Source organism: Podospora pseudopauciseta, chromosome 6, assembly GCF_035222475.1.
Source record: "Podospora pseudopauciseta strain CBS 411.78 chromosome 6, whole genome shotgun sequence".
Taxonomy (NCBI): Eukaryota; Fungi; Ascomycota; class Sordariomycetes; order Sordariales; family Podosporaceae; genus Podospora; species Podospora pseudopauciseta.
Window position 1 is genome coordinate 252,289 of NC_085895.1, and position 20,872 is coordinate 273,160.

Genomic DNA, 20,872 nt, shown 5'->3' on the forward strand with positions numbered 1-20,872 from the left:
TGGCGAGATTAGGAGAGCTGGCGTCGGCTTGCACAGTAGATCCAAGCGTCGGGATACACTGTAGACGATACCCACAAGCAAACACTGCGGGACCCTTCCGAGATGACGACTCCAGCGGCCCCGCAAGTAACGGCCAGCGCTAGAATCAGGAGAAAAGGGGTTCTTTTATTCTGCCGGGTTCAGCTCCGAGATCAGCCCCCTTGTTGAGTGTTGACAGGCACACAGGGGAGAAAGAGGACGGGAGGGAGTCGGTCGGCGTGGGAGGCATCATGTGACGGCCATGGATGCCCCGGGCATAAAACATCGAGGATAGGAGGCACGCCCATACAGGCTCTCGACCAGTGGAAGGGCTTTGTTGCCTTGCATCCAATGACGAGCACTGGGGAGCCAATGGCAGGGCCACAAGACGCTCTGACAGAAGCATCCATCCATTCAGGAGCCGGGCGGCAGAACCTGGAACTTGACGGCGGGGAGGGCGGCAACGCACATCTTATACGAGAGAAAGAAGCAACAAAAAATGGCGACGGGAGTGGATAGAGATGGGCATCTGGCATGGGGGGGAAAGAGAAGACAATCTGAATGAATCCAACCTGGAAGGGGGGAAAATGAAGAAGGTGCAAGCCATGGGGACGAGCTTGCGCTTGGCACGCTGGATGTGGTGGGGCCATAAAAAGGCGGGACGATTGTATCCATTCTCGCTCCCTCCCGCTGGCCTGGTCTCTTCACCCTTTTTAGCCTCTTGGGACTATTTTGTGGCCGACTGCCTCCCCACCCTCTGGATCGCCTATTTTCTGCATTAACCGCCACAGAAAAAGAGGTCCCCAGCAACAGCGTCCGAGTTGACTTTTCTGACAAGCGCAGCTGCCACCATCTCGGGTCGCCTCTCCATCTCCTCCTCCAACCCAATCCGCCGTTCTCCAATCTTTTTTCGGTTTGGTCAACCCAGCGAAACCTACGACTACCACCGCCAGCAGACGACGTGATGACATAGACCTTTCCCGTTCCCTTTTTTCTTCGAGTTACGCTTCCACTGCTGTCGCCGTCTTCTTGCCCTGTCTATTGTCGTCTGTCTCTGTTCCACTTTTGCCTCTCTAGGTGCCTCTGTCTCTGAACTAGCCCTGCTCGCTGCTGTCTGGCTGTCTGTCCGCTATTCCGCTGCTGCCCGCCGCACTGTGGGGATTTTTGAGAGAGGGAGGGAGACCAGACGAAAGTGGGTGAGAGAGAGCGATTTGCTTTTCACGAGTTTTTCCCCCCGCCCCTCCCATCGTCCCGACGGACGATCGAGTCTTTACCATCACCTCGCCCGTGTCATTGCGAACCACAAAATCACCGCCCAAAACCACACCAAAAACTCCACCTGCAAAACTCTGCAGCCTTTTTAGCTTTTCGGTCTTCGGCTATCCCCTTCTTCACCCTTCGCACCGTCCGTCGAGCGAACCGATCCGATCGACCGCCCCGAGCCACGCTGGGTCTCTCGACTCGCAGTGTCAGAGCCCGACGCCGTCCCATTCCCATCGTGTGCCGCATGAGGCCGAGCCTCGATCCCGCTGTCTCGCAAACGTCACCTTTTCCCAAGCTTGGCTTCTGTCTTGCTGGATCTTCGCGCTAACTGTCGCGATTGCTAGTCTTCGGGCAAAAATGAGCGAACAGTCGGGCTACTACAGCGGCTATGCGCAGCAGCCAACACGGTCCTCCCCCATCTCGTCCAGGACGGGCTTCAACACCGTCTCCGGACTCCCAAGCGCCATGCGACCTCAGCAGCGCCACCAGATAGACTCCTTCACCCAGGGGTCTGCCTCTCTATTTCCTGCCGAGGACCGCTTCAACCCCTACGAAAGCAACTCTTTCAGACAACAGCAACAACAACACAGAGCACCACCAACACCAGGCTTCCCGACCGACAACTATATTGGCAATGCCCAGGCATGGGCGTACAACGGTGCCAACACGGTGAACGGAGCAATGGGCGACAGCAGGCTTCGGCCGAGTGCCTCTCGCAGAGCAGCTCTGCCCACGGTTCGTCCAACTCATCAGCCACATCCCGCACGCGCAGCTAGATATTGTGATCTTTTTTACTGACTTTGCTTTTTTGTTTCCACAGGAATGGACCATGAGCGGCGAGCAAGGTCTGGGGAGTCAAGCCCTCAACACCCCTTCAACACAGTATTCGGCCATGGCCAACTTTAACAACCAGAGCATGGGGATGATTAGTGGTGATGGCTATGGCTCCGAGCGGCATGGCTTCGCGAATGGCATGTACGACCCTCGTCACGATGCCAAGTCCATGTCTAGCGACCTGATTCCGACCGCCATTGTCATCAAGAACATCCCGTTCAATGTTCGCAAGGAAATGCTCACATCCATCATGTCGGACCTGGGACTACCCCAGCCATATGCCTTCAACTACCACTTTGACAACGGCATTTTCCGGGGACTGGCCTTTGCCAACTTCCAGAGCCCTCTCGACACACAGACTGTCATTGAGCAGCTGAACGGATACGAGGTTCAGGGCCGCAAGCTGAGAGTGGAGTACAAGAAGATGCTGCCAGAGCACGAAAGGGAGAGGATCGAACGCGAGAAGCGGGAGAAGAGAGGCCAGTTAGAGGAGCAGCACCAGCCCCTAACACTGCAACACCAGTCCTCGATGCACTCTCTAAATGCCGCCCACAGCACCCGATCCCGCACTTCGCCGCTGCGTAAGTCCACGACAAAATCAACAATGAAGCTCTCGGCATCAGCTAACCCAGCATCCATTGCAGGGGATGTGGACCTCAACAATCCAGACACTCTGCAGTTCTACACGGAGCTTACCCTGTTCCGCAACGATCCCAACCGTGAAATCCTGGTTTTCCCCTCTACCATTACACCGCATCAGCGCCGAACCGTCCACATTCTCGCGCACAATATGGGGTTGGAGCATCGCTCGGTTGGCGAGGGGCCGCAGAGACAGCTGCACGTTCTCAAAGAGTCTGCGCCACCTGCGTCCCTCGTGCACAACCTGCCGGGTGTGTCGGCCGATGCCCACCGCCGTGGTCTAAGCCGTGCTGCTACCATCGACTTTGCTGAGACTCGGAACAGTGGACCAGGCCACTATGCCACCATGGGCCGCTCTAGCCGTCATGGCCCGACATTGGAGCTTCCGGACAGCCCAGATGGTGGACTAAATGCGCTCCGCGGTGTCAAGTCGTTTGCCGACCTGCGTTCGTACACGCCCAGCCCTTCCCTGTCCTCGACAGGGTTTCCTCAAGCTGGCAGTGTAGCTCAGTACGGAGAGTACAGCGCCAATCTTGCCGGTCAGAACAGCTCATTGACCACACCCACGACTCCGGGTACCAACTCCAACAATGATCCCTCCATGTTGATCCCGGACCTCAGTGGCATGACATTGAGCGAGAACTTTGGCAGCAACAGACTGCGCCCTCGGGACGCACCTGGCGCCATCGGGAGCCAGCGGCCCGTGATGAACGGGTCCAGCACCCGCAGCATTCCCGAACGTCAGCCACTGGGCCCAAATGGAGATTGGGGTGAAGGCATGGCCGGTTTTGCTGCCCGCGGCCGGGCCAATGGCCACATGCAACGGGGAAGCGGTACGTGATCTTTGCTGACCAGCTCTTTAAACACCACATTGACTAACTTTTTATTGCAGAGTCTTCAGATACCGCGGTGCGTTCGGCAACCACTTCCGCGGCCAGGTTCCAATAGGAGCGGAATCGTGCACCTGCCAGTTGTGTGTATGTTCGGCGTGCTGATCTGGAACGAGCCAACCGGGCGTCGTATCCCTCCGGCTTGCCCGCACAGCAGAGCCGACCGCAGGCCCAACAATTACCTCACATTCGCTATCCTTCCCATTTTCTTCCTGGGCCGCCGCTTCAGGCTGGTCAGAGAGTTCTCGTGTTTCCACCCTCGCCTCCCCTTTACTGATGGCATTGGAAAAAATCGATTGAGCAAAGTTCGTGTGGGTTGAATAGCTGCCACGGCTGTTGGATTAAAATAATTTGTTGGAATACGGACGGATGGGCGCCATCATTGCGACCTGCAACACACCAAAGCAAAACAGCAAAACAGCAAAACCAAAAAAAAAAAAAGACAACTATCCGCATCTACACATACACTCGCAACAACCGCACAGAGTCACTTCTTCGCCCTTGCTGCCTCCGCCGAGCATACGCCTTGTAATATTGTTTCAGAAGCACGTCTTCCGCCCTTCCAAGACTCTGGTTTTCCTCTTTTTTTTTCCCTCGACCTCCCTTAACTGTCCATGGTTCGTACCCAAGCTCCATGATGATTGGCGACGTTGCCGCTCCTTCGAGCCTTTGTGCTATGCTCTCCCGATAATGAACGACGATGGAAATACGAAAAGAGACGGGAAAATGAACGAATTGGGTATACAGAGAAGACTTTATACACCTCATCTGGGCGACCAATTTTGTGCCAATCTTTTGATTAGCATTAGGCAAACCTCCACAAGGCAGCATTCCAGGATCACTTTTTCTTTGAGCTGCCTTGGTTCCTTGGACGCCCACCAAGGCTTTTCCCCTGACGCAAAGCGTCCTGGGTTTGCCCCACCAACCACTTGTTTTATGAATGTTATGGTTGTTACGACGTCACGTCCTAGATGGCTACGGCAAAGCTACACCACCCCTTTGCTTGGTGGGCAGGGCACTTGACTACTTGTTTCGACTCAATGTGCGGCCCGCCAAGAAGAGCACAAAACCGGTGCTATGGCATACGAAAAAGCAAAAGGAACTCATCTAATAGACGGCACACTCAGGTGTGACTATCCACGCCCCTTTTTCTACCCTTTCTTGATGCATATAGGTGTGTCCCTGACAATGGACACCACATTGCATATGTCAGCATGATGTGGTGACCAGATGGTGATGAGCGCCGGTGGGGGGATGGTGGCGCACAAATCTTCTACAGGTTGTCGTTGAAAATAACAAAAGTTTGACTTGGTCCATGTTATTTCAGCAAAGCTGCATTTGGGTTCCTGTTACTGTTGGTTTGACTTATTCGGTCTACTTTAATATATGTCTTTTGCCTCGATGTTTCTTTTCTTGTGGTTTGTGTTTGTCTTTGGTTTGGGTGGGCTGCTGCGAGAAAGACGATTCAAGAACGCACTTCAAGGGCTGTATGATCACACTATCCTTCCACCAGCGACAAACTTTTCTGGGCATGATATGATGGGTGGTGATAACGGTTGATGATGGGACCGGGGCACGAATGAATTTGGCTGTCGCAGTTCAAGCCAAGAGACATGAAAATGGGGGCAAAAAAAAAATAGGATCGGGATCACAAGCAAGAATGCTGTTCATGGTTATGAAGTATGAGTACTTCTATTTGCTGGGAGCGAGATATTGGCGGCTTGGCTTATTTCCATCATTCTCATCAAATATGCGGATACCTTGACTCTTGGTGTTGGAGTCCTTGTGTAGATAGACCGTTGTGAGTTCTCCAATTGTTCAGGCGTCGGGCAATTACCGGGCTAGTCACCTAATATGAGGTTGGCTGTTCCTTTTTCTCTCTACATTGGTATCACGTGAAGGGTTTTTCAACAAAATGTAGGGACTGCCAGCTACTCAGCAAGGGGATGTTCAAAGAAGGTTGGGCCACTCATGTCAAGCCTTGAAATTCGGTAGCCTTGAAAGCTTGGCAATGAGCTTTTAATCATTAGTAGGAGGAGGCCTTGGAGGCAGAATACTCGTTGATTGACTTCAAATATATACCATAAGGTAAAGACCAATATGTCTCGACATGGTCAAGGCCTTTCTTATTTTTTGATGCAGTTCCTCGTGTTATGTCTGGGAAAGTGGGTCGGTCCCACATATAAGGGGGTGTCTTGCAAACATTCCCCTCTTTCGAGTCACGACATATCCTCACTCACACACATGCTCGCTCAAAAAATGGATTCGCCACTCCGCCACGAACTCAATCTCGCACTTGGGCTAGCTCGCCAAGCTGCCTTGATCAGCCGGACCGTCTTATCTGGGTTCCTTCTCACTCACCAGAAAAGCGAGGTTGATTCGGTAACAAAAAGCGACTTCAGCCCCGTTACTGTGGCCGACTTTGCCATTCAGGCCCTTCTGGCTGGCACCCTCAGTAAGGCATTCCCCGACGATGGGCTAGTGGGTGAGGAATCGGCAGACGAGCTAAGGAAAGACCCTCGACTGCTGCAAAAGGTTGCGGCCGTGTTAAAAGTCGCAAAAGGCTGGGAGGCAAGAGACGAGAATCATGTGTGTGATGTCATTGACCTCTGCAAAGGCGAGGGGAAGGGAAGGACGTGGGTATTTGATCCCATTGATGGCACCAAGACATTCCTCAAGGGGCAGCAATATGCCATCAATGTTGCCTTGTTGGCAGAAGGGGAAGGTTGGCGGGGCAGGGAGGAAGTCATGAGTGTGGTTGCTTGTCCGCTCTTGGACTGGACGCTGGGAGCCATGGGGGAAGCAACGGTGATAAATGACGCGTCTGTGGACAAAACAGGGAAAGGGGCAGTGATATACTGTGTCAAAGGCCATGGGGTTTTCGTCGAACCATTGTTCAACAAGACAGACGACGAAAAGCCGAGACGGGTCCCTCAACATGCAGGCCAAGTCACGGCAATCGAGGAACTGAAGAGTGTGACCTGCTGGCAGAGTCTAGACTCGGGAGTTGACACGATGCATGAAAGGGTAGCTGAAAGACTGGGCATGGACTTTCCGGGGAACGACCTTCTCGGGTGGGTAAATCGATGGGTGTGCCTTGCGCTTGGCCTAGCAAACACCACGATATGGGTATACAAAAAGAGAGAGAGAAAGGCAAAAATATGGGATCATGCGGGTGCCATGCTTCTTTTTAAGGAGGTTGGTGGCAAAATTACGGATGTTGATGGGAAAGATATCGATTTGACCCAGGGGAGGCTGTTGGGCCAAAATTTCGGCTTCCTGGCGGCACCACAAAGGGTTCATGAATTGGTGTTGGAAGCAGTGAAAGAGGCCATGAGGGAAAGAGAAAATCTTAACACGGTGAGCGGATCTACCTGATGCTGGCTTCTGCTGGTTTCCAGGCAAACGTTTCTTCATGATTCTATCTGCATACATTTCGTCATCTGATCGGCAGTCATCATAACTCAGTAGTTTATGAGCAAGAGTAAATGGAACTAGAACTGGTCCCCGAATCTTCCAGTAGCAACTTTGCCACGTGGGAGAAAGTGTTGACTGCTCGCTTACACGGGCAGTCTTCCGGCGAGACTAGGACGTGAGTCTGACAAACTGTGAGACATTAAATCAAAAGCCACGTGGGGAATTCAAAGACTTGGGCACCGAGCTCATTGTGCAAAGAGCGACTCGGGACCCAGAACCCAGCGGCCAGACGTTGGGTCCGCAGTAACAGTGGCGGTCTATCCATTTCTTCGAGGATGAATGTCATGCCCAGCTTGGGCTCATTTGCATATATCACTGGGGTTCCATAGAAGTCTAGATGGCTGTGGAGTTTGCCCTCGAGAATTGACAACTTGGTACCGTGGCAGTGCCTGGGTAACTAATATCCCCCCATTGGCAACAGACAAAACACAGAGAACAAAGCGGCAGTTTCTTTTCTTTCCTGTTGAACCAGCTAAATGCCCAGAATCTCGATGCGCGGATGGCCTGCCATCCTCCTGCACCTCGGTTTTCCCGGATGGCCTGGTCGGAAGAAACCGAAGATTGAGTAGCACCGGCATCCAGACAAACCCCCCAAAGGATAAAACTAAGGGAAGGAAGAGAACGTGGCTTGTGGGGCAGAACATGGAAGGGTGTGACTGCTCGGTTGTCGGTTGACAGCGACTTGCCGCCTCGCCCGCCGCAGCACATGGCATATATACATACCATGTGTTTGATTACTTGACGCCAGGAAGGCCCGAAGCGGCCCAGAACAGACGAGAAAATGAACGAATGGGACAAGTTTCCCCGCACCCCAGAAAATGGTGCCCACCCACTTTTCCCTATCATCTCCATGTTTACCCCAGATGTATTTCACGTTATATTCCCAAACCCCATTTAGAAATGTTTGGTTCTGCCCTCCCATACGTCACTTGTCTGCTTCTTAATGTACCCAACACCAAGCGAGGGCGGCTGCGTGTGAGCAGCGTGACCTTGGATAATCAACGTGGGAGAAGGGGGCGGCTGCACCTGATTTTACCCGGCTGTATACAGAGCCTTCACAAACAACAAGACATCAATTCCGGAGCTCCGGCAATTGTGGACGAATACGGCAAGGGGTCCAATAACAGCTCGAATCTTTCTCCACCAATCACTCATATTATACCCAAATGATCAGAGAACATAGAACAAGTTCTGTAGTATCGGCAGTTAGTACTTGCCGGGAGCCTGAAAGAGTTCGAAGAGACTCTACCCGGTCGAGACGGGGCCATCGACGCCATCGTGCCCAAAGCAAGCAAACAGACATGGCTGGAAATCAGAAATAAAAGAGTCCCAGCCGGCCCTGCTTTGGCTGGAGAGCCTCTCCTCTCCTTTTCTCGTCACCGACGAATACTACTTTCCATTTTTTCTCCTCCAGGAGCGTAAGACCTTCCTCTGGTGAAGCCTCGCAAGAGATCAAGCCGCCACCTGCACCCAACGACAAGACACCAGCACACAAGGGGGACAGATCAAAGGATCAACAAAGGGACAATATGCATTCGTGGTCTACCCTCACCGCGGCCTTTGCGCTGCTGGCCAACGGAGTTGCCGCTCAGAACATGTTGCGGTTCGCCTGCTCCCAGCTCGTTGTCGACCGTGTCGATCCTCTCGTCAACCCCGGCGTCCGCTACACTCCCCATCTTCACCAGATCGTTGGTGGTAACTCCTTCAACCTGACCATGGAGCCAGTCGAGTATGACTTGGTCAAGAGATCGACCTGCACATCCTGCTCGTTCCCCCAGGATCTGTCCAACTACTGGACGGCCGTCATGTTTTTCAAGCACAAGAACGGATCGTATCACCGCGTTCCCCAAGTCGGCAACGGCGGTCCCCAGGGTCAGCTCATCAACAAGGGTGGTCTCGACATCTACTATATTCCCAGCGGCAAGACCACCGCCTTCAGACCTGTACGTTCTGTGCTCGTGGGCCCAGGGATTTGTATCACTGACAAGACTGGCATCTAGGGCTTCCGCATGCTTGCCGGTAACGCGGCCAACACCGAGGACAGCAAGGTTTCCAAGGCCAACATCTGCCATCGCTGCTGGACATCGACCAACGAGGGCAACTTCATCGGCGGTGCTCCCTGCACTGGCTCTGATACCGTCGGCATCCCTCAGGAGCCGCGCTGCAAGATGATCCGCCAGACCATCATCTTCCCCCACTGCTGGGACGGCAAGAACCTTGACACCCCCGACCACAAATCCCACGTCGCCTACGGCCAGGGCTCTGGTGCCACTGGCGGCGGCGCCTGCCCATCCAGCCACCCCGTCAAGCTTCCTCAGCTCATGTACGAGCTGATGTGGAACGTGACCAACTTCAGTGATAAGAACATGTGGCCCACCTCGGGCCCTGCCTTTGTCTACAGCATGAACCTCGGCGGATCTGCCGCTCACGGTGACTACGTCTTCGGCTGGGAAGGCGACACTCTTCAGCGTGCCATGGACAAGGGCTGCAACCTCAACCGTGCTTGCCCTGCTGCTGGTCTTACTTACCAGCCTCCCGAGGTTTACAACGCTTGCAACATCAAGCAGCAGGCTCCCGAGCCCGTCGACGGCTGTAAGTTTTCATCCCCAACCCCTTTACAAACGTCTGAGAAAGATGAATACTAATGATATCATCAACTAGGGCTCAAGGCCATGCCGATGGGCGATGTCGCCATCAAGGCTTAATCTCACGCAATGACAGCGATTTCCTAGTGTTCAAGAGAACAGGACCAAGACCATGGACTTGTTTGAAAACTCTACATGTTCATCATTGTTTTGAAAAGAGTGGTCTGGTTGGGTGGTTAAGCACGCCAGCAGAGCGGAGTCGGCATCAGTTTACACAAACATAGTATTACTTTTATTCCCCCTCCTCACTCGTCTTGTAATTTGTGGTGAATCATTCCTTGCCCTGGTGTGCCCCATTGTGTGTAGTTTGATTACATGTACCGCCGGAATTTGAGCCTGGCTCATTCCAGAATATCTGTGTGTTCATCGATTTAAATTTTTCAAGTCAGTAGCTGGTCGTGGCTTGACCCACCAGTAATGTCGACAGGACCAGGGGACAGCCCAAATCTTCGCTTTGCCCACATTGTGTTCATGCGGCGAGCATGATGCCGTGGTCGAAAAGCGCCAAGCAACCAGTTTAATCTATATAAACACGGTGCTGATGTCTTCCTTCCTAAGCTGGAAAGGCTGAACTGGGAGGTTCGGTACCTATTTCTGCGAGCGATGGACATTGAGCTCCCTTATATTTCCTTTGACTTTGTCAGGTCTTCACATGCTTCAGTCAGGAGATGCTCCTTGTCTCCTTTCTTCAGACACTGGCCCAAGACGCCAGGCATCAAGGTCTTTTGCCTAAATTTGCTCGATTAGTTTTGCCCGCAAGCCAGAACGGTAAAAGTCCCCAACCATGAACGAGGATCGCCCCAGTTCATGTCGACCCGACTTGACTCTGCTCTCCGAAATGGAAACATTGGTAGATACCGGGGTTTGCAATGGAATGTGAAGTTTTGATCCTACCTCAATCAACGTTGCACGCGTGCAGGTGTGATGCCATCCACCGTCATGAAACGTGGCAACCACGTGCTGCTCAAGCATGTATGTATAAGAAAGAAACAGGTTTCCCTTCTATAGCAGCACAGTAGCCCAGCTGGATGTTCACTTGGTATATCTTTGACCCACACATTGTCAACGCTTGCCGCCAAACCTCCCAGCAACGTCCATGGTGTCTTCAAATCTACAGCAGGGGTAAACAATAGGTTAGGGGGAAATGGGGAATGCATTTCTCTCCTTCTGTACTAACCCCATTGTTTCATGACCAGAGACAAACCAGCCGATGCACCTTTTCTGTCGCTTATCGTACAATCGCATCTCCATGAGGAACAGAGTACAATGATCGTGGTAAATGTTTACAACGCGCCTCCGCTGCCGCTAACTGTTAGGGGGTGACCCTCGCTGTTCTTCTTTCTTCTCTACCAACTTAAGAGATATTCCAAGCCAATTATTCTCAATGCTTGGTTGAGTAATTATTCATGCTTTGCAAAAGAAAAGGAAAACAAGAAAAAAAGAGAGAACACCCGCCACATTGTCGAGACAACAACGCCCTTTTTCGCCGTGAACTAAACCAAACTCCTGGTATCTTCTGTGAACCCCAACAAAAACACTCAATGGTAACAGCAAAAGAGCGACTGATCCCTCACATCAAGGGCCTGATCCATCCAAGAAGCGGCGAAATGACGAGGTGGCTGGCGTGCCAAAGAGGTTTGAGCTTGGTGGTCTGGGGGATGGCGGAGGCAGATCACGGGAGTGGCGAGGCACCGTCACTCCCAGCGCATTATATTGGGCGTGGACGGTGGCATTGTGTCGACCCTCTGACCTCGAAAGTCTCTGGTCGTGGCCGCGACGGTACATCTGCTGGTTCTACCGCGCAAACACCTTGACCACACCGTCGCCGCCGCCACTCACAACCCAGCGGCCGTCCTGACTCCACACAACAGAACAAACACCCTCACCGCGCATTACCCTATGGCTCGTAATTTCTTGTGTGCAGGAACGTGTTTCCAAGGACCAGAACCGCAGGGAGCCGTCATGACCGGTGCTCACTAACTCCCGACCGTCGGGGCTGAGGGAGAGACCGGAGATGGAACCGGGATGGGCAACCATATTGTAGGTGCATTGACCTGGGTGACTGGGTTAGCAAGGGAAAATGGCCAAGGCGCTGGTGGCCGTTGTGAAACTTACCGCTATTGGCGTCGAAGAATCTCACATAGCAATCTTCGTGTCCTGAAATAATGACACCTTCCACACCCGATCCGGCCATAGCGCGCCCACCTCCTGTTGGTCCGCCGCCGCCGCCGCTTTCCTCCTCGCCCAGGCCTTGGGGCTGATCAAGCCCAACGACCGTGGCCACCACCGCGTTGACACTGGTAGCGATGGTTCCATCATAGGTTTCTAGACTGGCCATGGTCCCAGTGGGCTCTCCAGTCCGGGTGTCGTAAACGATGATGGCAGCATCCGAGTAACTCACCACAAATGTCTCTCCGTTGGAGCTCAGGGGTGTGATCTTGGTTGGACTGGCCTTGCCATCGGGACGGGGGATGGAGTGTATCAGCGAGTAGTGGAAGGGGGAGTTGGAGGCGGTTGTCGGCTGGGGCGAGTTCGGGAAGCTGGAGCCGGAACTCATCGAGTTGCCTCGTGTGCGACCGCCAGGACCCCTCCGTCCCGTGCTGGGCTGCGGTGAGGTGAGCTGAGGTGGTGCACTGACTGCCCACAGCTTGACCGTACCATCAGCTGAGCCTGAGACGAGGAGGATGCGGTCCGGTGAGCCATGGGTAGTGTTTTGGCCAAAGACGGAGCCAAGGTTGGCGGGAAGTACGCAGAGGGCCCAGACAGCATCCGCGTGCGCATCCATAGTGGCTTTGGGGTCGACACGTCCTCTTTCCCACACTCGGATGGTGGCATCCTGACCTCCCGAAAAGATCCATCCATCGCCTTGCGCACGCCCGCCCGTAGAGAAGTTGGGCGATGGTGACCACGATGTCAGAGAGAGAACAGCATTACTGTGACCGCGGTGTGTGAAATCGGCAGTCACGTCGAGGTCGCCGACACCAGCGCCGGGATGCCCCGGATGACGATCCGGGATGTGGAATCGCTTGATCGTCCCGTCGTCTCCGGCGGTGCAGATCTCGGGCTCGCCAGGACTCCCGCCTCCAGAAAAGATCACAGTACGAACGGTGTCCAGGTGGCCTCTCAGTCCAAACTTGAGCTTGAAGTTGGTGTTTTCTGTTTTCTGGCTCATAGAGTTCAGCGAAAGCTCGTGGTCCGCACTTCTCCTCCGGCCCATGGAGCTCGAACTCTTTCTTCTATGAGACAGAGCACCGCGGTTGGGGGATTTCGGGATGTTTTCAGCGGCGGGAAACACATCGGTATCCGGTCGATTGGGAGACGCCTGATGAGGCTGCTGCTGCTGCTGCTGCTGTTGTTGTTGTTGTTGTAGTGGTGGTGGTGGCGCGTTGGGGGCAGTGGGATCGGGAAAGTTGCTATCATTAAAATCCCAACTGTCTGACTTGAGCCCGCCGCGCTTCTCGGAAGGCTCTCCTCTGTCCTCCGCTCGATTGGGGTGCTTGGGCTGCAAGGCCGGCTCCTGGCCCGATTCCGCCGGAGGCTTTGCGTGGATAGGTATCTGGCCAATCCATTCGCCAGCATTCCCATACATGGCCGATGACTGCTCGGCATTTGATGTACGCATCATGGGGGCAGACTGTAAATCAAATTGCTTGACGGGATAGTTGCTTGGACCAGGTGCGCCCTGACCACGGTGGGCTAGAGGCGCCGCGTTTCTAGCTTGGTGGGTCAGAAGCTCACGAACGTGAGCCTGTTGCTGCTGTTGTGAAAGTCCCTGCTGTTGGTAAACCGGGTCCATAACTTGCTGACCAAACGCATCGGTTTCCCGCAAGTCTTCCATCACAGGAAGGGGGGGCGAGTCTCTCGGCGGCATGGGATTAGCAGGTGTAACCATGAGGTAGGTAAATTCAGCCTGACACTGGTCAAGGAAGGTCCTCAGCTCGTTGCGCTGGTTCTCTTCATCGGCGAGGTCGGCTGCGAGCGTGCTGGGCACCGTGGGGTCACCTGAAGCTGCATCGCCAGCCTGTGTCAGCCATTCCGCAAGAATAAGATGCCAGCAGACGTGCCATAGACTTACGAGCAAGCTTCTCCTTCAGTAAAGCAGCCCGATCTAGAGGTTTGGGCTGTGAGGGGTCGACACCCTCCTTTGACTGTGCCAACTGCTGCTTGACCTTCTTTTCCAAAATGGAAACATATTTCTTCAAGGTGTTCTGGGTCGCGTCGGCTCTCCTGGCCTGGCCCTCGAGACCAGCTATCCTGCTCTTCATCTCCTGCCTCTCGATTTCCCAGGCATTGCGATCGCGTTCGTGTCGGTGCCATTCGGTCTGCAGAAAGCGCATAACACCTGCGGCAGCGGTTAGCAAGAAACCACCACATCAGGAGGGAGTTGGTGAGAAAGACATGCGGACCTTGCAGTGTGTACTCAGTGGCAGGGGGGTGGTTAGAGCCCATCATGCCTCCGACTTCGTGCGCGCCCATGCCACTCCCTCCATTGGTGCCCATGGTGGCAGCAGAGCGAGCGAACCACGAGATGCCGTGACTGCGGGCGAAGAAGCGGTGGAGGTGAGAGTTGAAGAGATATGGAGGTATTAATTAGCTAGCTGTCCATATAACAAAAGCACTAGTCGGTACAAAGAATCGGTTCTGTCTTGCTGATACTGTTTGTCGCCTGTGCCTGGCTGGCTTCAAGTCGGTGCGATGGTCGCTGGCTGGTTGGTTGGCCAGAAGTCAACGACACACGGGCCACTTGCCTCTCCCGCTAAGGGAGCTCGAATGGCTCCACGAGGGTGCCGTGGGATTGGGCCAATCAGAGGCTGCTATTTTGTGCTATGCAACTGCTGTATGTGTATAACTTCCATTTGTGGGACTATTGATTTCGACAATGTCTCCCATGTTCTTTATGTCTTATCATACATAGAGAGAGAGAGTACAGGCATCAAAACTCCATTACCTCCACCTGTGAGCCGCAAGTCAAACATGTCTTGACCGTCATCCCCTCCGCATTCTCCACGGTCCTCCCCCACTCATGGGCATGTTTCCCTCGATCCCCAATCGCATCTCCAAACCTGGCTGCTTTTCCAGGGCCCGAGCCCGAGCCGTTGCTGTCCCCTTTGGCATTGTTCCTCCTGAAAGCCTCGGTCCTGGTCTTGCGCTTCAGGTCCAACAGCTTTTCTTTAAACTTGGCCTCCTTCCTCCTTTTTTTATCTTGCTCTCGCTTCTCGAATTCGGCGTCGAGTGCCTCTGCTGAGCCCCATTTCTGGTTGATGGCATACTCCTCGACCTGGTATCGTAGAAACAGCATCATGTCATGCCAGTGTGACTTGTGGGGATTTGGCTTGGACAGGTGCGGTAGCAGCTCGGGATCTCTCAGCTCGGCTTCGCAGGAACATCATGTTAGCAGCACAACACCATGATCAGGACACCCCTGTGATGGACTCACGATCCGTCAACAAGTAATCCTCTTTGCACTCCGTCTTGGTTAACAAGCTGTACTTTTCGGGAAACTTTTGCTTGCACCCGTTGCAGACAGCACACCCGAACACTTCTTCCCAGACAAAGTCGATCTCAACAGTCTTACATTCCCTGCATCGTTTTCTCGTATTTTCATCTGCCAGCACACTCAGCCCGGGCTCGAAAGGCCCCGACTTGTTTCTCTGCAGTTTCTTGATCAGCTGCAGCCTTTCCCACTCGGCAGCAGTCATATTCGCCGGCTTCTGCTCCGCCTCGGGCTTGCCTGGTACGCCGGCAGACATGCTCTTGTTCCAAGGGTCATCTTCGATGCTCAGGAAGCCGCCCTTTGTATCTGTCATGGCGCTAAAGTTGTAGTCGACATATTTCGTAAATTTGCGCGAGACTGGCTGCAGGCCCTCTCCTTCCTTGGCCGGACTCGTACGCGCATCCCGGTTTGTGGCCGGCACTTCGGCTCGCGATATCGACCCGTATGGCCGTTTCTTCCCAGCCGGGGCGGCGGTTGTCGTTGATCCATCTGTCTGTTGTACATCGGAGGCACGGAGCTCGGCGTCGCGCTGCTCACGAATGGCTTTGGCGCGCAAGCGGTTTTCTTCCTGCAATCAGCGCGCGAGGTGAGCATCCATGGCGGTACCTTAATATCACTCGGAATTGCGGAGATGGAAGTAACCTACGATGCGACGGGTGATTTCAGGTGTTGGTGGAGATTGTGGCCGTCTGGGGATGGTTGTGGTTGTCGCAGCCTCTCTTGGTGGGGTTGCTGGCTTATCCATGGCGAACAAAAATGTGGTTTGGTGTTCTTCGGGAGCCGTTGCTGTTTCGATTGATCATGTCGTTATCTGATAGCAGGTAGAGAAATGGTGTCTGCTCTTGATCATGGAAGCATCGTGTTGAGGTGAGAGCAACCTGCCTGAGCTGGAAGCTGGGGGATGCTCAAAGCGACGCAAGGACCGCCACCGACCACTCCCATCGGCGGGATGGCTATGACGCGTAGGTTGCTGCGCGGGACGGGGACTGGCCACCACCCCCAAATACTTTCAGGTCCGTTAATTACTCGACAATTTTTACACACAGGAAGACGGGACACTCCATGCACTGAACAAAGAATATCCATAGAAAGCCGTAGAAACAACCATGAGCAAAGTCGATTGACGAACGCACTTGATTATTGAAAAGCAAAACCAAGAACACCACGCCCCCCTCCGCTAATAATTGCTGATCCAGCCGACCCGCCATCCATTTCCCCCCCCAAAAAATCTATCACAACGAGGCGCCCCCCGCAAGGGGACTTTCTTATCAAGAAAACCCCGCCAAAGCGCGCGCAGCCAACGGGACCCATCCATCCAGGACCATACATTTTGTAAAGTACTCTACTCCTCCTTGGCGCCACCACGGCCGGCACGTTCGGCCGACTCGACAGCCTTCTTGTCGCTCTGGGCAGAGCCGTTCTGAAGACCGCTCATGAAGCCGGCAGCCTGCTTGAATGGGCGCTTGAGATCACCAGATGCGGGCTGGCCCCAGACGTGGATCTTGGTGAGGTTGGCCTCGAGGGCGCCCTTGAGAGGGATGATGCTCTGGATGAGGAGGGGATTGGTGTATTTGAAGTACAGGTGCATCACACCCATCATCAGGACACCCATCATCTGGGAGCGCATCAAGTTCTTGAGCTGGGCGAGGTCGTAGGCCTGGACCGTAGTGGTGACGAGCTTGCCCTCCTCGCTGGAGCCCATTGGCGCGGGTTCGACATACTTGAGCGTGGTAAGATCTGTAGAAAACAAGGACGCATGTTAGTCTGGGTCTCGCGGAGGCGCAACACGGAGAGAACGGGGAGGACGGGGAGGAACGGGAAAGACGGGGCGACGCACCCTTCTTCTTATTGATGGTGTTCTGGATGTAGAGGTAGATGCTCAGAATGATCAGGTTGCTGGCAATGTAGCCGGCGCGGCAGAGGTTGAGAACAGACTCGTCTTCGAAGGGAATCTTCTTGGCGACCTGCATCATCCCGAGGATGATGATCAGATTGGTGCTGGAAAGCAACAGGTTAGCTGGCAGAACGAAACAATGGGCGCAGGGCCGGCGCCGGTGCGACGGTGCCTACATTTGTGGACTGAGACCCATTGTGACAGATGTGACTGCGTATGGAGATGCGCGGTGCAAGTTTGTCGGTTCCAGCGAGCGGTTATGGATGCTTGGAAGTGAGCGTGGACAGGCGATCCGGCCAGATTTTATTTCTCTGATGTCTCCAATCCAGAAACCCGTCTCAGCTCCGTGGCCACTCGCACGGATCCACTGCCAAAGCCCATAGCTTGGCATCCAACAAGACCAGGAGCGTGTTTGCAATGATAACCAACTAGATACCTAATTATTCATTTCATCGACCAAGAGTCTTCGGGGAAATCTCTCTTGTATTTCAGATCATTTATGGCTACCTCTCTTTGCCCTCTCGAGCTCGAACTACGGAATCATGACAGGGGAAGGCCCCCGAATCATCTCGGAATAGAAAATTCAGTATATAGATAGCTTGAGAATACACCCTCCGTAGTTCGCCAAGTTTCAAGTAGAACCTCCCGCCTTTCACACTGTGGTGACCTCCAGACCCACTCCAGTGTCTCTCAGACCCTGGGGACATGTCGCTTGCAACGCTTTGGGTTTCGGCAGAGCAACCGTTGTCTCGCTCCATTCTTCCGCCACGAGCCAACCTCAACAACACTTAAGCTTTTCTGCATACCGGCGTACACCCACGTCGTCGTTCACAACCATGTTATGGTTAATCCTCTTTTCTGCGCAGTCTCGATGTCACCTTGCCAATGGGGGTAGCTGTTTGATGACAGCTGCATGTGGCGACCTGCAACTCTTCAACACGTCTTTGGATATGCTATGGGACACAGAGATGGTTCTGAAAGGCCTCTCTCGCCTTCTCAGACGGGCAGATACCTCAACTAGCTTTACTGATGGATAGCATGGGCGTTTGAGAGTATTTGTTTACTTACAAGAATGTCGACCATATCACTTACCTCTACCACAGCACTCCTTCACAGTGATCCCACCTCTTCGTTTGCCTCCCATTTTCACTTAACAGCACCTCCAGCACGTTCGACATAGCCTACCTGCCAGATCTTTCCCGTGATAGCCAGAGGTAGTGTGCAAGTCAGTTTTGCCATTCCTAAGATTCCAACTGGGCCGTGAGAATACATAACTCAGCCGGTGGAATTCCTTCCGAATACACCATGCCAATCATCCTCAGACATACAATTCTTCCGTTCAACCAGCAGCAACGTTCAATGCTCAATCTCCGTATCACGCGGATTATTTGGCAGCATCAATCGACATATTTAAAGTCCTTTGCCTATCCACCCAATCGCGACGACATGACGACCTACCATACCTACAACTTTAACCTCTCCTGGTATGAACTATCTTTCCCGAAAGATTACGCAGCTCCAATACCTTTCAGTGATCCACAAAAGTTAGGGGGTTGGCATGTGTGGTAAACACTGTAGACAATAATTCTCGCTCACCAAGCATGATGTCTCGTCAACATTCAATCAACACATGCATATAAATAGCACGACTTTCTTCCTCGCGTCCTGAGCAAGCCCAGGGGCACAATGAAAAAAGAGAAAGATGGCCGGTCAGACTTCCATCGACACCCACCCCGTCCAAGCGCCCGAAGGCAAGACCTCGAGAAATCGGGGTACAGATCATCGCCACTCTCTATACAGCCGCAGCACAAAGGCCAGCGACCGCCACCTTTGCAGGCAGGTCGAGAGTATAAAAAAAGGCTCCTCACTGTTGGGCGCCGAGGATATCGTTCATCAACCCGGGTGGGATCTGTGGCTCCTTTAGGGAACACAAAAGAGGACGACTACTATAGAAATGATTCTCTGAAGTATTGTCGACATAAAGAAAAAAAGAAAAAGCTAAATCGAAATGGAGGGAGGAGAGCACTCAATTTATACCCATTACCGGTGGCCAGTGCACGGATGCAAATTTGCACTCGCTCGCACAGACCATTCTCTCCACCCTGCAAAAATTCGGGCATCAAGTGGGACAGAATGGACCGCAAATCGTTTTGCCGACTCAGACCGCCAAAATTTCTCGCGCTGGAGAAGAGTTTTCCAATTTTTGTACGTGACAACGCTCAATATGGCACCATTGAATTTTGTTGGACTAGGCATCTCAGCAATCTATTCCCGATACAAGCCCTCCTCTTCAATCCACCACTTTACTCCGTCACTAACCATCTTATCCAACCTCTCCCTGTTGCCCTCCCTGGCAGCATCCCGTGCATAGGTACTACTGACCACCTCAGTCCCCGCCTCTCTTCCCTCGACCATCTCGATCCTCTCCGCCCATTCCTTGCTCCCGCCTATCCTTCCCAGTCCATGACCTCCCCCCTCTTCCCCGTCATCATCCTGTACCAGGTCTTGCAGATACTTCAGCTGCTCGTCCTTCCCACCCCACTCATCATCTGTCCGCATCGTCACCCTCAGCCTCGCCCTTTGAAACAATGGCCCAAGAGCCTTTTGCATAGGCGTCCTGGGCTTCTCTTGCTTGTTCTCCGCTGCTGTCGGCACACTCGTGTCCAGCGGCGTACCAGGCGGAGGGGCCGCCACCGGGCCGTAATACTTTGGAGTGAACACCCGTATCAACGTGTCATAGCCCACCAACATGACCTGCCCCATCTTGACCTCTGGTGCACCCCGTTGGTAAAACCCGACCTGGTCAATCGCCTCGCTCTTCTCGTGGAAGAATGGCAAGGTTGATAGCCCAATGTCGACATCGATTGCTGTGTTGGCTTGCTGCTGTAGCCAAGCCTGGACATCTTGTGCAAAGGCCCACATCAATCCAAGGCGTTGATGAAAAGGGGCAGGTTTGGGCGCTTTGTCAGCGTTGTTGATTGAGAGCAACAATAGCAGCCTAGTTGTCTCGGCTCTGCCGCCTACATCCACGGCATTTTCCACGTTGTGGTTCGTGGTTGTTGGTGGCCGGCCCTCGGAGAGAATAGCGGATGTGGCCATCCGCAGGTGAGCCCGTGTTGGAGGGTTGAAGGACGAATCGAGGATAATCAGGGTGCGTGGTCTAGCCCGAGGGGGGAGAGGGCTTGGGATTGCAGGTTGGTCATCCTTCTGGCTTGTACCGACAGGTTGCCGTGATGCTGTGCAGATAACTTCGAGCTTCGAGGAGGTGGCTTTGAACGAGGTGAGTGCTTGGGAGAAGAAAGCTGTCAGGACGCGGGCCGAAGCCGATACTCGCGGACGCATGGGTTGGTAACCAGCCTCTGGGGGCTCGCCAGGTGAAGAGGACATAGCCTGGCACGCTCTACCTTGAGTAACGGCTCTCTGATGCTCACAGAGCTCCCATGCGGTTGCTATCGAGGTACGGATGATGACACAGCCAATGCAAGTGTACTTCCTGCTTGTGCAGCGGGGGTGGGGTAGTGGGGGGGGACAGGGTTTATGGGCCGCTTGCTTTTCTTATGTGCGAGAAACCCGGATCGTGAGAACCTCAACCCCAGATATCTGTTGTCGTTTCCTCCAAGTCCGCCTCTTCTTGTGCTTGTGATGTTTTCGGCGTTTGCTTGCTGATTACTAGGCCACGATGAGCAGGGTCACAACGCAAGGCTGGGCAGCGTGTCAA

The 20,872-nt window shown here is 53.6% G+C and overlaps 7 protein-coding genes across 7 annotated transcripts; 3 read left to right on the forward strand and 4 right to left on the reverse strand.

The window, feature by feature from the left end:
• The first annotated feature begins 687 nt into the window (after window positions 1–687).
• PIN4 (Peptidyl-prolyl cis-trans isomerase pin4) lies at window positions 688–5,544 on the forward strand. The gene is given in 5 exon segments (XM_062914994.1): window positions 688–2,016; window positions 2,102–2,696; window positions 2,760–3,587; window positions 3,647–4,064; window positions 4,078–5,544. The coding sequence occupies 4 exon segments, from the start codon at window positions 1,639–1,641 to the stop codon at window positions 3,700–3,702; spliced, it is 1,857 nt and encodes a 618-aa protein (XP_062762423.1). The 5' UTR covers window positions 688–1,638; the 3' UTR covers window positions 3,703–4,064; window positions 4,078–5,544.
• Window positions 5,545–5,737: 193 nt separating this feature from the next.
• On the forward strand, window positions 5,738–7,022 carry QC763_611750 (uncharacterized protein; the record flags this gene model as incomplete). Its single annotated transcript, XM_062914995.1, has 1 exon — window positions 5,738–7,022. Exon 1 carries the CDS (start codon window positions 5,745–5,747, stop codon window positions 7,020–7,022), a length of 1,278 nt encoding a protein of 425 aa, XP_062762424.1. The 5' UTR covers window positions 5,738–5,744.
• An 874-nt stretch (window positions 7,023–7,896) lies between these two features.
• On the forward strand, window positions 7,897–10,018 carry QC763_611760 (uncharacterized protein). Its single transcript, XM_062914996.1, has 3 exons — window positions 7,897–9,064; window positions 9,122–9,713; window positions 9,783–10,018. Exons 1-3 carry the CDS (start codon window positions 8,651–8,653, stop codon window positions 9,824–9,826), a joined length of 1,050 nt encoding a protein of 349 aa, XP_062762425.1. The 5' UTR covers window positions 7,897–8,650; the 3' UTR covers window positions 9,827–10,018.
• An 805-nt stretch (window positions 10,019–10,823) lies between these two features.
• Window positions 10,824–14,266, reverse strand: ADI1_1 (1,2-dihydroxy-3-keto-5-methylthiopentene dioxygenase; the record flags this gene model as incomplete). Its single annotated transcript, XM_062914997.1, is given in 5 exon segments — window positions 10,824–11,820; window positions 11,882–13,097; window positions 13,107–13,774; window positions 13,842–14,108; window positions 14,173–14,266. Coding segments are annotated over 5 exon segments (2,505 nt in total). The 3' UTR covers window positions 10,824–11,560.
• A 433-nt stretch (window positions 14,267–14,699) lies between these two features.
• On the reverse strand, window positions 14,700–16,005 carry RAD14 (DNA repair protein rad14; the record flags this gene model as incomplete). The annotated part of the gene is made up of 3 exons (XM_062914998.1): window positions 14,700–15,139; window positions 15,204–15,828; window positions 15,907–16,005. 3 exons carry the CDS (start codon window positions 16,003–16,005, stop codon window positions 14,700–14,702), a joined length of 1,164 nt encoding a protein of 387 aa, XP_062762427.1.
• A 597-nt stretch (window positions 16,006–16,602) lies between these two features.
• On the reverse strand, window positions 16,603–17,669 carry PHO88 (phosphate transporter (Pho88); the record flags this gene model as incomplete). Its single annotated transcript, XM_062914999.1, has 3 exons — window positions 17,331–17,669; window positions 17,098–17,258; window positions 16,603–16,997 (listed from the first exon to the last, which is right to left on the reverse strand). Exons 1-3 carry the CDS (start codon window positions 17,543–17,545, stop codon window positions 16,603–16,605), a joined length of 771 nt encoding a protein of 256 aa, XP_062762428.1. The 5' UTR covers window positions 17,546–17,669.
• Window positions 17,670–19,419: 1,750 nt separating this feature from the next.
• QC763_611810 (uncharacterized protein) lies at window positions 19,420–20,541 on the reverse strand (the record flags this gene model as incomplete). Its single annotated transcript, XM_062915000.1, has 1 exon — window positions 19,420–20,541. The coding sequence occupies one exon, from the start codon at window positions 20,539–20,541 to the stop codon at window positions 19,420–19,422; it is 1,122 nt and encodes a 373-aa protein (XP_062762429.1).
• Between the last annotated feature and the right edge of the window lie 331 nt (window positions 20,542–20,872).